Below are 15,945 nucleotides of genomic sequence, written 5' to 3' on the forward strand. Positions count from 1 at the left end.
TGTGTACTCATCAAATTAACTTTTGTTTTATTATTTAAAACTGTTATTCATGATATATTGTCCAAAGGAAATAGCCTACATTGTGGTCTGGTATCAACTCTAGATTTTTTTTTCTAAATATAATTTAATTCTAATTACCAAATTCATTATATCAGAAAAAACCCCAAATTAATGTAATTCTTTCCCATCACAGTTGTGGTACTCGGCTCCACTCCCTTATCTTAGGCTGGAAGTTTGTTAGAGCTCTGTTCTTGCAGACACTGGCTCCAGGTTCTAATCTGCTGCATACATTTTGTTCAGCAAATAATGTGTTAAAAACAGCTTGGAAATGTGACAAAGTGAAATTTAATTTCTTGTTCATTACTTGTTTTCTTATTGGACAATAGATCGGAGCTCTGCCCTGGCAACAAAAGTAGGTTATTTGCATACTGTCTTCTGATTGGCCAAGCCAGAGATAGTGCACGCCAATTGCACTTTCTTCCTGGTGGTAGGATATGCTAATTAGGTACTGTTGCTGGGGTTCAGACGGGTGGTTACTCTGATTCTGCTGCGTTGTGTTGCCTAATGAAAGATGTTGATAAATGAGTACTTAATGATCTACAGAATTCCCATTCACTGTAGGCAGACTGAGATTTCAAAATAGAACTGAGAAGATTTGATTACAGGGCTGTAGCCTTGTTTTCACTGCTTGGTTGAATCAGTCAAGTAAAACAACTGATGCAACTGGAATGTCTATTTTAGCTACTACTACTTATTCACCTTATTCCATTTTAAAATAATGCAGTTAGGAATTGTCCATTTAGAAAATATTGTGTAAATACGACCATAGATAATCTGCAAGTGGGATTTTTTGGAGTGTTGATAATTTACACAAGTTGTCATTTTTGATTGGCAGATGCATGTGAACATGCCTTTTTTTAGAATTATACATGTTTTACATGTGATAAGACATTAGATTTATACTATGTGTGAATGATTTTAGTAGACAGCACCAATGTTATTTTGGAGAACGTGCAAAACCACAGAATTCTCCTAAAAGTAACCTGTGAATAAATGACCGAATTGGTTAAATATTTTTAGGTGCCTTTTGATCACATAAAAAAAAAGTATTGCTGTGATTTGTGTGTAATGTATTTCTGCTTCAACTCAAGATTGTTTATAGCTATGGTCCTTAGTCAGTGGTGGCCATGATTTTAAAATGTTGCTAAATGCACACTGTGAATATTGAATTGTTAGCAAGTTGTCCATCTTCTATGGGATATATTTATTTTCCTTTTGGCTAGCCTAATTAGTTATTGAAGAGTAATCACTTAATGAAGACTAATCACTTAAGTGTTTTTAGATGTTAAAGAGATTTCTAAAAAAAAAAATCTATAGATCTTAAAAACCTCTTGCCGCTCAGATCCCTTTAGCGGGATCATTTTTGTCTACAGCCGGTGAATTGCAGAGCGCCAAATTCAAATTAAATTACAAAAAAGATTACATTTTCATGAAATCACAAGTGCAATACACCAAAACACAGGTTAACTTGTTGTTAATCCAGCCGGCGTGTCAGATTTCAAAAAGGCTTTACGGTGAAAGCAAACCATGCGATTATGTGAGGACAGCTCTCAGCAGACAAAACATTACAAACAGCTAGCAGCAAAGTAGATTGGTCACGAAAGTCAGAAAAGCAATAAAATGAATCACTCACCGTTGATGATCTTCGTATGTTTGCACTCACGAGACTCCCAGTTACACAATAAATGTTTGTTTTGTTCGATAAAGATTCTCTTTATATCCAAAAACCTCCATTTGGTTGGCGCATTTTGTTCAGTAATCCACAGGCTCGTGCGGTCACGACAGGCAGAAAAAAATTCCAAATAGTATCCGTAAAGTTCGTAGAAACATGTCAAACGTTTTTTATAATCAATCCTCAGGTTGTTTTTACAATAAATAATCGATAATATTTCAACCGGACGGTAGCCTTTTCAATAGAAGAGAGAAAGAAAAGGTCTTGCTCCCAGCGCGCGCGCATGCACAAATCTGAGGACATCTGGCTATCCACTGACGCGATGTGATCATTCTCGCTAATTTTTCAGAATAAAAGCCTGAAACTATGCCTAAAGACTGTTCACACCGTGTGGAAGCCATAGGGAAAGGAATCTGGTTGATATCCCTTTAAATGGAGGATTGCAATGGAAAAGAGTAGTTTCAGAAAAACAGCACTTCCTGGATGGATTTTCCTCAGGTTTTTGCCTGCCATATCAGTTCTGTTATACTCACAGACATTATTTTGACAGTTTTGGAAACTTTAGAGTGTTTTCTATCCTAATCTGCCAATTATATGCATATTCTAGCTTCTGGGCCTGAGAAATAGGCAGTTTACTTTGGGCACGTTTTTCATCAACACATCAAAATACTGCCCCCTAGCCTAAAGAGGTTTTAAACTAACAGCCAAATCATTCGTTTAATTATTATTTAAAAAATTAACCCTTATTTTACCAAATAAGTTGACTGAAAAGACATTGTCATTTACATCAACGACCTGGGGAATAGTTACAGGGGAGAGGAGGGGGGATGATTTGAGCCAATTGAATGCTGGGGGTGATTAGGTGACTGTGATGGTATGAGGGCCCAGCATTCATCTGGCATACCATATTGTGCCAGCCCCTCCAAGTATCGTGGACCCTCAATCTTGGTTGGCTTCTGGAATAAATGGTAAAACATTTCACTATTTAATATTTACATTTTTCAAAATCACTCGCAGGCTGTTGTTGATTGATCAAACAGATTTTATGTGCATATTCAGCAGTTAGTCAAAATGAGTTTGGATTACTGAAGTTCGTGATTACCTTGTGCTGTTTAGGCTATGTAATATCTATAATTTTTGAGAGATTCCACTGGAAGTTTTGTAGGCATTACAGCATTTTCGTCCATTGTGCCTGTCCATGGCACACACAAAGTTAAATATTTTTGGGATATTACAAGGATGGAGCTGTGATAAGGATTTTAACCTTATCATGACCATCTGTGCATATTAGTAGGCATGCATTCTCTTGAATACAAAAATGCTAACAATTAGCATAGATGATAGCTGTCTGTTTTTGTAGAAAATGCCACTCTATTGCTTTCGAACTATCAATGTGAAAAGTAAGGTCTTGAACTCAACATTATTTTGTTTCTAAATGGCCAATATCGTTATTGTCCAAAAATTTGAATATACTGTTATTCAAAATTTAGGCTCCCCCTAATATGGTCATTGATTGAAGAGTACAATTATAGAATTTGTGTGGTTGGGGTAATTTGATGCAATGTTCACGCCAAGCATTATTCTGTTGGAATAGCTTCTTGATTCAGTGAGGTGTAGTCACTAGTCAGAAAGCATATACTTGATAAAAGCATAACTGTTAAATCTGCTTTTTAAAACGTTGCTTCAGTCTATAATTTTGAGTTTTTTTGCAGTGCTTTAATTTCCTTCACTACAGCAATGGGGAAACTGAATAGTAATTGCAGCAGCAGGGATTAGAAAAATATAATCCAGAGTGATGCGTTGAAAAGATGACGTTACCCAGGGATTTAAGGGAATATAGCATTGTGTTCGCTTGTCTCGCTCTCTCGACTATGCTGCCAGAGCAGTATTTGGGAATGAGTTGTGTGTGCGATGACGCAGTGGTTTCTCAGTGTGAGGTGGGGGAATGGTAGGTAAAAGGTAGGGAGGCAGGCCTGACTTTGGCTGATGCTCCCATCATGATGCTGCGTCACTAGCCAGCAGACGACCCAGACTGAGAGGGTACACTCAATGAGAGCCTCCACAGCCCCCCATCCCTTGTCTTTTGATTTCACCAAGCATGATCAAAGATACCTCCACCCCTTCAGTTACCCTGACAAAAAAAATGAGCTTCATGCACAGAACTCTCTACATGTGCCTTATAATGTTTTATTTTGCGGTGTAACTTACTGCTGATCATTCCATTTAATTTTACTGGCAAATCTCGCCAGCTAATTGAGAGACCATCCGGAATGTTATCGAGAGCAACCGTGTGACAAAAGCATGACTCTGTGGGCTGTGTCCTGTGGGTTTGTACTTTTTGGGATGAAACCTGATCTGAGGGTGAGCAGACTCCGAGTCGCGCTGCGCTGTAGGACACTTTAGACGCTGACAGGTGCTGCTGCTTTTTTGTGATCTGATTTCACCCTGCATGCCACTGGCCAAGGAGCAACTGTGCAAAAGGACAAAGAACGTCACAGTTCATCTTTACAAAGCAACCAGGGGCCATTGATTGTGACTTGTAGTTTGTGTGGTGTCTGGGTATGTTAGGATTTCATTTCAAAAGCTATATTGGATTATAAAACGGGTTGTTTGCATCCTGGATGCTAATTGGTTGATAGCGGGGAGTTATAGCACCACAATCCCCACATTTTCCAGTAAATGCCTGTTAACAGTTCTATTAGATTGATCAATGTCCCACAGCCCAGCCAGTCATTTTCCTATGCTACTAGGCTAGCATTTGGTTTGCCTAAACCAGGGCCAACCAAATCTCGCCTAGGGCCCAACCAAATCTCGACTAGGGCCCCTAATGCCTAATGAGCTTCCCTGATATTTTCCTAAACTGTCCAATACCTTGCTGATGCATTTCAGTGACTTACTGCTGCATATACAAATTGTTACACCTTTCCCATATTCAAGTAATTTAAAACAACATATTAAAGTTATTATCCTTATGATTGTAGTCCTAGAAACTGTAAATGAGTTACCTCTGGTTCGTTCAGCAATTCATATAGGGAAAATGTAATGGGGAAAGAATAGGGTTTTGGTATAAACGCCGAAAATAAGGTCTGAGGTTAACACAGGCTTATTAGATCTTATATGTTCTATGAGATGTCAGTCAATTAACATGACCTTTTATAAATTATGAAGCCTTTCATGTGCTTAGATTAAAAAAAAAATATATATATATATATATATATATTACATAAATGCTTTAAATGTTACATTAGCGGATGAAGATGATCTCATAGAACAAAACTTAAGATCTCCTAAGCCTGTGTTTACCAGACCTACACAGACCTTATTTTCAGCATTTATGCCCACAAAAAGACTCCATTACTATTGCTCTCTATAAAATGTGGTTTTAGGTGTGAAGTTATATGGCTACAATTTGATTGTTTTAAGTGTGATTTTATGACTGCTTACTAAAAAAGCTATCGCTTACCTTTCAAATTTCTAAATAGATACTCTATTTGTTTGGCCCGCGGCCCCAAACTCCGATTATATCTTGGCCCACCAAGCCCAAAAGTGCATATGAACGTGACGAGACTGACAGCGTCTCTGAGCCAAGCAAATTCATTTATCAAGATCATTATCATGTGTATGTATCCAAAGAAATGGCAGTATAAATAAAGGTAAAACAGATGAAAGTGCACAGTTTGCTGTCATTTTAGCTGCTTGATGTGATTATGTTCACTCTAGTTGGCTTGCTAGCAAAGGATAAGTATACTATATATACAAAAGAATGTGGACACCCCTTCAAATTTGTGGATTCGGCTATATTAGCCACACCGTGGCACCGTCATAGGATGCCACCTTTCCAACAAGTCAGTTTGTCAAATTTCTGCCCTTCTAGAGCTGCCTTGGTCAACTGTAAGTGCTGTTATTGTGAAGTGGATATGTCTAGGAGCAACAACGGCTCAGCTGCGAAGTGGTAGGCCACACAAGCTCACGGAATGATACCCCTGAATTGCCTGGCGCGTAAAATTGTCTGTCCTCGGTTGCAACACTCACTACCGAGTTCCAAACTGCCTCTGGAAGCAAAGTCAGCCCAAGAGCTGTTCGTTGTGAGCTTCATGAAATGGGTTTCCATTGATGAACAGCCACACAGAAGCATAAGATCACCACGCGCAATGCCAAGCATCGGCTGGAGTGACGTAAAGCTCAACGCCATTGGACTCTGGAACAGTGGAAACGTTTTCTCCCTGGAGTGATGAATCACGCTTCACCATCTGGCAGTCCGATGGACCAATCTGGGTTTGGTGGATGCCAGTAGAACGCTACCTGCCCCAATGCATAGTGCCAACTGTAAAGTTTAGTGGAGGAGGAATAATGGTCTGGGGTTGTTTTTCATGCTTCGGGCTAGCCCCTTAGTTCCAGTGAAGGGAAATCAACGCTACAATATCAATGACATTCTACACAATTCTGTGCTTCCAAAGTTGTGGTAACAGTTTGGGGAAGGCCCTGTTTCCGCATGACAATGCCCCCATGCACAAAGCGAGGTCCATACAGAAATGGTTTGTTGATATCGGTGTGGAATAACTTGACTGGCCTTCACAGAGCCCTGACCTAAACTACATCAAACATCTTTGGGATGAATTGTATCGCCGACTGCGATCCAGGCCTAATCGCCCAACATCAGTGCCTGACCTCACTAATGCTCTTGTGTCTGAATGGAAGCAAGTCCCTGCAGCAATGAGCCAACATCTAGTGGAAAGCCTTCCCAGAGGAGTGGAGGCTGTTATAGCAGCGAAGGGAGGACCAACTCTATTAATGCCCATGATTTTGGAATGAGTTGTTCGACAAGCAGGTGTCTACATACTTTTGGTCATGTTGTGTAGCTAGCCTGCATAGCTACATGCCAATGATTTTAGCATAGCAACCATTGCAAATAGAATGAACGACCAGCCCGTTTTGATAGCAACCTCAGAACCTCAGAACTAAAAACTGTTTTTTGCCCGTCCTATATATATATGGTGGTAGGATACAATTAATTTACTCAATATAATAACATTTGTAATATGTTGGCAACCGTTTTTTAGAAGCAATAAGGCCCTCAAACAGCCCATAGTTATTCACACAATAATTCCTGGGTTCTCATTCGTCATTGCTTAACTATTGCTGAGCACACCACATTAGAATATTCCCTGGAATATGGTTTCCTTCATAGGTCTCATAGGCCATGAGTCCAGCCGAGGGTCATGGTACCGTAGAAGGCCCAAAATTTGTCATCATTCATTCAAAGTTCATTGACATTTTTAAATGCAATGGTCAGCTAGCTATTTGGGACTGAATTTGTACTTTTTCCCCCTGGAGCACTTTTCTTCTGCTTTTCTTTAATCAGCTTCTGTAGTTGAGTTACGTTAAGGCCTACTGTATGTCATAGTGCTAAAGAAGTGTTTGTTATAAACAAGTCTATTTTAATCATTTGGGGAAAATCTAACATTAATTATACTGCACATTTCTGTGAGAATATGATGGTGGAGAGAAGGCTGTTTGAGGGGTTAAATAACTTTTCCAACCGATTTTCATAGCCCGTGTCTCAGTTTATTGCACGGCATGCTTTCCTTTGACATCGTTGTGCTTTTATTCTGCCCAATTAATAATGTTGAAGCTATTGCTTTGGGTCTTTTGTAATAGTTTTCCTAATCAATTATTAACTTCAAATCTGGCGCCGTGCTTTTTTAGTTCTGGCCATCATGCAGGGATGTGATGAAATATTCTAGTAGTGTACAGGCATCAAATCTCCCTGCCATGGTCCTTTTTGTAGCTTTTTTTCCTTGTCGGAAAGGTCGTTGGTGCTTGTTTTTGTGTATACGTTTTGGGTCATGTGTAGGATGCAGTCTTCCAAAATTGCTACAGCTAAATGGGAAGTGATTGATGGTATATGGAATAATCACTGATGCAATAATTATTTTAAGACTTGCTCTGATATACAAACGCAGTGATTTATTCAAACCACAATTACATCATTTAAGTTGTATCATTTATGTAAAGGAACACAGTAGCAAGGGTTCACACTGAGAACTGAGAATGGGGCCTTGTGACAACCTATTGAATGTGTGTTGATCAGAAGCTAACATGTCCCTCTCTTTCAGGAGAAGAGACTTCAGCATGCAAACCTTCATCTGTCCAGCTTGCTCCCTTGTTTTTGTTCCACGCTTCTGGGCTTCTGATGGCTGCTCCCATTCCCCATTCGCACCAGCAGTACAGTGAGCAGCACCAACAGACTACAGACCCGTCTGTGCCGGCTCTGCCCCACAGCGAGCAGGCGCAGCAGTCTATTGCCAGCCAGGTACGCTAGGTACAGCTACACACACCATATACAGTATACTCATACATACATTGATATAAATACACACACAAAACCTTACGCATACACCAAAACACACTCGCACACAAAGTGGTGCTAACCCCAAGCCCTGCGGCCTGTGGCTTCCTTTACACAACACTGCTTGCTGTCCGCCTTTCCTAGTAAAAGGCACTTAATATATCCTGACCCGCCGTGAACACGGGTTATTCTTACTGTACAGGCAACATTACGGCCTGCGTGTCCAGGGTAATAAACAGGGTGATTTCTCACTTGATTTTATTACTGACGACAGTCATGGCTATTACCAAAATAATCTGCAGGGTGCTGTCAAACACGCCCATGACTTCAGTGGCTGCTGCCCATGTGTGTTATTCTGATATCAGGCCCTCATCAAATTCTCCTTTATTTAAGCAGAGAGTCAGTGCCGTAATACCTGACAATATAAAACAATACACGCAAAGAAAGGAAGAAATATAGAAATATTAGAACGAGCAATGTCCGATTATGGAATATAAATGTATATGAACACAGAGTGTACAAAACATGAAGAACACCTGCTCTTTCCATGACCTAGACTGACTAGGTGAATCCAGGTGAAAGTTTTGATCCATTATTGTCACTTCAATCAGTGTAGATGAAGGGGAGGAGACGGGTTAAAGAAGGAATTGTAAGCCTTGAGACAAGACATGGACTGTATGTGTGCCATTCAGAGGATGAATGGGCAAGACAATAGATGTGTGCCTTTTGAGCAGGGTATGGTGGTAGGTGCCAGGTGCACAGGTTTGTGTCAAGAACTGCAACACTGCTGGGTTTTTCACGCTCTACAGTTTCCCATGTGTTCCTAATGTTTGGTATACTCAGTGTTCGTAATGTTTGGTAAACTTGGTGTACGTGATGGTGTGTATAGACATTATGTACCGTATATGAATAGAAAAGGTGTGTACAGCAGTAGTTGTATAGGATGAGACTTGACTAGAATACAGTATATACACTGAGTGTACATAACATTAGGGACATGCATCTGTAGAAGTTCGTGAGGGTCTTAGCCAATAATACTTTTTTTCAGCCTCCTGAGGTTGTAGAGGCTCTGTTGTGCCTTCTTCACCACACTGTCTGTGTGGCTGGACCATTTTAGGATGTCAGTGATGCCGAGGAACTTGAAGCTTTTCTCCCTCTCCACTGCCGTCTCGTTGATGTGGATGGGGGCGTTTCTTCTGAAGTCCACGATTAGCTCCTTCGTTTTGTTGAGGGAGATTTTATTTTCCTGGCACCACTTCGCCAGGGCCCTCACCTCCAACCTGTAGCCTGTTTCGTTGTTGGTAATCAGTCCTACCACTGTTGATTGAGTTGGAGACGTGCGTGGCCACAAAGTCATGGGAGTGCAGGAGGGGGCTGAGCAGGCACCCATGTGGGGCCCCCCGTGTTGAGGATCAGTGTAGCGCAAGTGTTGTAGCTTAACTTCACCACCAGGGGTCGGCCCGTCAGGAAGTCCAGGACCCAGTTGCAAAGGGCGGGGTTCAGACCCAAGTTTATTGATGAGCTTGGCGGGCACTATGGTGTTGAAGGCTGAGCAGCATTCTTACATAGGTATTCCTCTTGTCCAGACGGGATAGGGCAGTGTGTAGTGCAATGGAGATTGCGTAATCTGTGGATCTGTTAGGACGTTATGCAAATTGTAGTGGGTCTAGGGTGTCTGGTAAGGTAGAGGTGATATGATCCTTAACTAGCCTCTCAAAGCACTTCATGATGACAGAAGTGAGTGCTACAGGGCACATTTTTTTCCTTCTCTTTAACGGAAGGCCATGCCTTTTTCTAAACTACCTCATCAACATTATTTTTGAAAGATAGCTTTTTGTCAATCCAGATGGCCAGATATTCATAAGTGGCGACACAACAATAAGGGCACCATCCAAAGTACGTATGAATCAGATACATTTTTACCTGATTTGGAAAAATAACCTATACTTGGTTTTACCTGCATTAAGTACCAATTTCAGTTCAAGAAAGGCTTTCTGCAGGGAAATACAGAGCCTGGTCAGCTGTGGGGGTAATGGCATACACCACAGTGTCATCTGCATACAAGTGGATAAAACAATTTATAAACCAATTTTGTTAATGTAAATAGTAAAAAGAACCAAACTAATAATCAATCCCTGTGGGACACTGTTCTGTCCTTTTAAATAATGTCATGCATAGCAACATTTGCCACATAAACAACAGATGCAGGTGAGTGTGTGTTTCTGAAACGGTGATGTTCTCTGTGTTTGGTGCCTCTGTGTTTTAAGGTGACCCCTGATGTTGTCATGTTACAGAGGCGCATGCCCCAGTGCTTTCGCGACCCGTCCTCATCTCCCCTAAGGAAGCTCTCTATTGACCTGATCAAAACCTACAAATGCATTAACGAGGTAAGTTCCCCCACACACTACACCTGTACCTGGAACTCTGGTCGCTCAAGGCCAGGGCTCGCACACACATACACGGAAGGATTGATCACTACTCAAATTTAAATTTGTGTAAATAACACATCTGTTAAGCCTGAATAAGATAAAATCAGGCCTGCACTGATCACTTGAAGATTTGAATCGAATAGTGACAACATCCCATGCAATCTCAGCTTGTATTGCATAGTGGTGGTTAGTGCCTACCTTTTAGCAACCACCTCCCAGGCTCCGTGTGCCACCTACCTGATGGGTAATTTAGTAACAACACCATTTTGTTGGCAGGTATACTATGCAAAAAAGAAGCGGAGACACCAACAGGGCCAGGGCGACGACTCCAGTCACAAGAAAGAGAGGAAGGTCTTCAACGACGGCTATGATGACGACAACTACGACTACATCGTCAAAAACGGGGAGAAATGGATGGACCGCTACGAGATCGACTCCTTGATAGGCAAAGGCTCGTTTGGACAAGTGAGTCACATGACATACATGTATTGTCAACCACCAGGGGAGCAGTTACCTTTTTGCAGAAGCTCATCTGGTATTGTTTCAACCACCACCAGGCCTTTAAAGGGCTAGACATGGTCCATAAGATTGACCTGACATGTATGTTTTCAAAAATGATACATGAGCATTTAACCAGAGGCTCACACATTGTGGCGGAATCGATGATAGGGCTGTGAAGATCTTGGAATTTGAGGTTACGGTAATTGGCCAGGCCAATGTACACAGTCACCGACATAACCGTTCTGGGGATTAGGTCACAATTCTGTTTGTACACTTATTTACATGGACATGCTTCTTAATGAAACCTATTTGAAGCAAGCCATTATACTTCTTTATTATCACGCCATTTTCATTATTATTATTCAGGTTATTACTTATACATATTAATAAAATAAAACATGTAAGTGCCAGGTTAAAGAGGATCTGTCACATGTTCATGTTGACACATTAATGGAGTCAAAATAAATATGTATGCCTACCTTGTTCTTGTCTGTTGGCTTTTCTGCATATAAAAACAATTAAATACAGATCCTATTTTGACGCACAAAACCATTCAAACAAAGTCCGATGGGTTTTCTCCCACTTTCCCCAAAATACTCACATACTGCCACAAACCCTGCTGCTGCGGTCATTCGATGGCATTGGCATATGTTCTTCAAAGAGAGGAAGCCGTAATGAGAAGTAATGTAGCCTAAGCTACTGACAATAGGCCTTTTACAAGCATTTGATTCTTATTAAAGAGATGTAGTCCAGACAGGCTACTTTAGAAAACTTTCTGCATGAACATATACATATAGAGAATCAGCGTACTCACTCACCAAGTAAAAGCACCTGTCAATCAAAGCCAGCAGCATATGTCAGACAAGCAAATATCCTTTCCTTGAAACGTATAAAAAAACAACTAGGCCTACCTTAGGCTTTCTGAAAGTAGTCTATAAGATAAGGAATTGACAAGGAAAGTATGAATGGGACAGATATGTTATAGTATGAAGAGTGTGTGTGCGTGCGCACAAGAGTGTGTGTGTGCGTGCACGAGCGCACAAGAGTGCGGGCGCGCAAGAGTGTGTGTGTGTGTGCGTGCGCACGCGGCAGAGTGTGTGCGTGCGGGAGTGTGTGCGTGCGGAAGAGTGTGCGAGCGCAGAAGTGTGTGCAGCGCGCAGGAGAGCAGAGAGCGAGCGAGTAGAGAGCCCACGCAGTAGTGTGTGTGTGTGACTGAAGAGGCTGTAATAAATCAGAGCCCCATCCCCCCTGTTTAGTGCATGTGTTGCTGCCTGGCTCATTGTTTTTACATGGTTTGTTGGTTTGGCCTTGCTCTCTCCAGTTGTAAAGGCATATGACCGTGCAGAGCAGGAGTGGGTGGCAATTAAGATCATCAAGAACAAGAAGGCTTTTCTTAATCAAGCCCAGATTGAAGTGCGGCTCCTCGAGCTCATGAACAAACATGACACGGAGATGAAGTACTACATAGGTATAGCCAGATTCTCCTTTTTCCCTATACACGTCTCTCACTCACTCAATCACTCACTCATATATATATATACACTACGTTCAAAAGTTTGGGGTCACTTAAGAATATCCTTGTTTTTGAAAGAAAAGCTATTTTTTTTGTCCATTTAAAATAACATCAAATTGATCAGAAATATATTGTTAATTTTTAAATGACTATTGTAGCTGGAAACGGCAGATTGTTTATGGAATATCTACAGAGGCGTACAGAGGCCCATTATCAGAACCGTCACTCCTGTTTTCCAATGGCACGTTGTAGCTAATCCAAGTTTTATCATTTTAAAAGGCTAATTGATCATTAGAAACCCTTATGTAATTATGTTAGCGCAGCTGAAAACTGTTGTTCTGGTTAAAGAAGCAATAAACTGGCTTTCTTTAGACTAGTTGAGTATCTGGAACATCAGCATTTGTGGTTAAATTACAGGCTCAAAATGGCCAGAAACAAAGCACTTTCTTCTGAACTCGTCAGTCTATTCTTGTTCTGTTTATGAAGCCTATTTCATGCGAGAAATTGCCAAGAGTTTTCTACCTGGTTTTCTATGATCAATTAGCCTTTTAAAATATAAACTTGGATTAGCTAACACACGTGCCATTGGAACACAGGAAGTGATGGTTGCTGATAATAGCCTCTGTACGCCTATGTATTTGTTATTGACATACATACAGTGGGGCAAAAAGTATTTAGTCAGCCACCAATTGTGCAAGTTCTCCCACTTAAAAAGATGAGAGAGGCCTGTAATTCATCATAGGTACACTTCAACTATGAAAGACAAATGAGGGGAAAAAATCACATTGTAGGATTTTAATGAATTTTTTGCAAATTATGGTGGAAAATAAGTTTTGGTCACCTACAAACAAGCAAAGATTTCTGTCTCTCACAGACCTGTAACTTCTTCTTTAAGAGGCTCCTTTGTCCTCCACTCGTTACCTGTATTAATGGCACCTGTTTGAACTTGTTATCAGTTAATATAATACACCTGTCACAACCTCAAACAGTCACACATCCAAACTCCACTATGGCCAAGACCAAAGAGCTGTCAAAGGACACAGAAACAAATTGTAAAACCTGCACCAGGCTGGGAAGACTGAATCTGCAATAGGTAAGCAGCTTGGTTTGAAGAAATCAACTGTGGGAGCAATTATTAGGAAATGGAAGACATACAAGACCACTGATAATCTCCCTCGATCTGGGGCTCCACGCAAGATCTCACCCCGTGGGGTCAAAATGATCACGAGAACGGTGAGCAAAAATCCCAGAACCACACGGGGGGACCTAGTGAATGACCTGCAGAGAGCTGGGACCAAAGTCTACCATCAGGAAGGGCATTGAAGATGAAACGTGGCTGGGTCTTTCAGCATGACAATGATCCCAAACAAACGCCCGGGCAACGAAGGAGTGGCTTCGTAAGAAGCATTTCAAGGTCCTGGAGTGGCCTAGCCAGTCTCCAGATCTCAACCCCATAGAAAATCTTTGGAGGGAGTTGAAAGTCCGTGTTGCCAGCAACAGCCCCAAAACATCACTGCTCTAGAGGAGATCTGCATGGAGGAATGGGCCAAAATACCAGCAACAGTGTGTGAAAACCTTGTGAAGACTTACAGAAAACGTTTGACCTCTGTCWTTGCCAACAAAGGGTATATAACAAAGTATTGAGATAAACTTTTGTTATTGACCAAATACTTATTTTCCACCATAATTTGCWAATAAATTCATTAAAAATCCTACAATGTGATTTTCTGGAGAGAAAAAAAATTCTCATTTTGTCTGTCATAGTTGAAGTGTACCTATGATGAGAATTACAGGCCTCTCTCATCTTTTTAAGTGGGAGAACTTGCACAATTGGTGGCTGACTAAATACTTTTTTGCCCCACTGTACATACATACATACATACATGCATTTGACCTCTGTTCAACTTTGTGATGGAGTCTTTACTATAGTAATACCAGAAAGACCCCAAAACATCTTGATGGAAGTGTGCCATCTACCTGCTAGCTACACAGGACCGCCCCGATGTGTCTAAGTTGGTAGAGCATGGCTTGCAGTGCCAGGGTTCTGGGTTCGATTCCCACGGGGGACCAGTACGAAAAAAGTATTAAAATGTGTAAGTCGCTCTGGATAAGCGTCTGCTAAATGACTAATATGTAAATGTTTTGGAGAACCTCAATTGAAAAGGCTTTTTACTCCAGGATGAGGCTTAATCTGTCCAGGAAACCAGTCCATTAACATGCGCAAGTCAATAACGAGTATCCAATATATTAACATCACTAGTGTATCAACCTATCTCGAAACAAATGCTCATTAGTCTTTTTTTGTCCCCTCCTCTCTCTCCAGTTCACCTTAAGCGCCACTTCATGTTCCGGAGCCACCTGTGCTTGGTGTTTGAGATGCTCTCCTACAACCTGTACGACCTGCTGCGGAACACCAACTTCCGTGGRGTCTCACTCAACCTCACACGCAAGTTTGCCCAGCAAATGTGCACAGCGCTGTTGTTCTTGGCCACGCCCGAGCTCAGCATCATTCACTGTGACCTGAAGCCCGAGAACATCCTGTTGTGCAACCCCAAGAGGAGCGCCATCAAGATCGTGGACTTTGGCAGCTCCTGCCAGCTGGGACAAAGGGTAGGGCTGGGAATTGCCAGGGATCTCACGATACTTAGGTGCCGATACGATATGTATTGCATTTCTCATTATTCTATAGGTATTGCGATTTGATGTTCCAAAAGTATTCAGACCGCTTCACTTTTTCTACATTTTGTTACGTTATAGCCTTATTCTAAAATGGATTAAATCGTTTTTACACAATACCCCATAATGACAAAGCAGAAACAGTTTTTTAGAAATGTTTATACTTTTATAAAAAAATAAGCTGATATCACATTTACTAAAGTATTCAAACCCTTTACTCAGTACTTTGAAGCACCTTTGGCAGCGAATTACATTCTCGAGTGTTCTTGAGTATGACACTACATGCTTGGCACACCTGTATTTGGGGAGTTTCTCCCATTCGTCTCTGCWGATCCTTTCAAGCTCTGTCAGGTTGGATGGGTAGCGTCGCTGCACAGCTATTTACAGGCCTCTCCAGAGATGTTCAATCGGGTTCAAGTCCAGGCTCTGGCTGGGCCACTCAAGGTCATTGAGACTTGTTCCGAAGCTACTCTTGCGTTGTCTTGGCTGTGTGCTTAGTGTCGTTGTCCTGTTGGAAGGTAAACCTTCGCCCCAGTCTGAGGTCCTGAGTGTCTGGAGCAGGTTTTCATCAAGGATCTCTCTACTTTGCTCCGTTCATCTTTCCCTCGATCCTAACTAGTCTCCATGCCCCTGAACAACATCCCCACAGCCTGATGCTACCACTACCATGCTTCACCATAGGGATGGTGCCAGGGTTCCTCCAGACGTGATGCTTGGCATTCAGGCTAAAGAGTTTAATCTTGGT

General features: G+C 41.5%; 1 protein-coding gene across 2 annotated transcripts in view; it reads left to right on the plus strand.

Moving 5' to 3' along the window:
• Positions 1–15,945, plus strand: part of LOC111950872 (dual specificity tyrosine-phosphorylation-regulated kinase 1A) — a 35,320-nt gene that overhangs the window by 11,034 nt on the left and 8,341 nt on the right. Inside the window, exons 2-6 of one of the 2 annotated variants that reach the window (XM_070434407.1) lie at positions 7,849–8,045; positions 10,376–10,468; positions 10,787–10,979; positions 12,333–12,479; positions 14,848–15,134. In XM_070434407.1, coding sequence (XP_070290508.1) covers positions 7,926–8,045; positions 10,376–10,468; positions 10,787–10,979; positions 12,333–12,479; positions 14,848–15,134 — 840 coding nt within the window. In that variant the 5' untranslated portion in view covers positions 7,849–7,925. Of the gene's footprint in view, positions 1–7,848; positions 8,046–10,348; positions 10,469–10,786; positions 10,980–12,332; positions 12,480–14,847; positions 15,135–15,945 lie in introns of those variants that run through there. The other variant, XM_070434406.1, reaches the window with a different exon arrangement.

The sequence above is a fragment of the Salvelinus sp. IW2-2015 genome, linkage group LG23 (assembly GCF_002910315.2).
Source record: "Salvelinus sp. IW2-2015 linkage group LG23, ASM291031v2, whole genome shotgun sequence".
Taxonomy (NCBI): Eukaryota; Metazoa; Chordata; class Actinopteri; order Salmoniformes; family Salmonidae; genus Salvelinus; species Salvelinus sp. IW2-2015.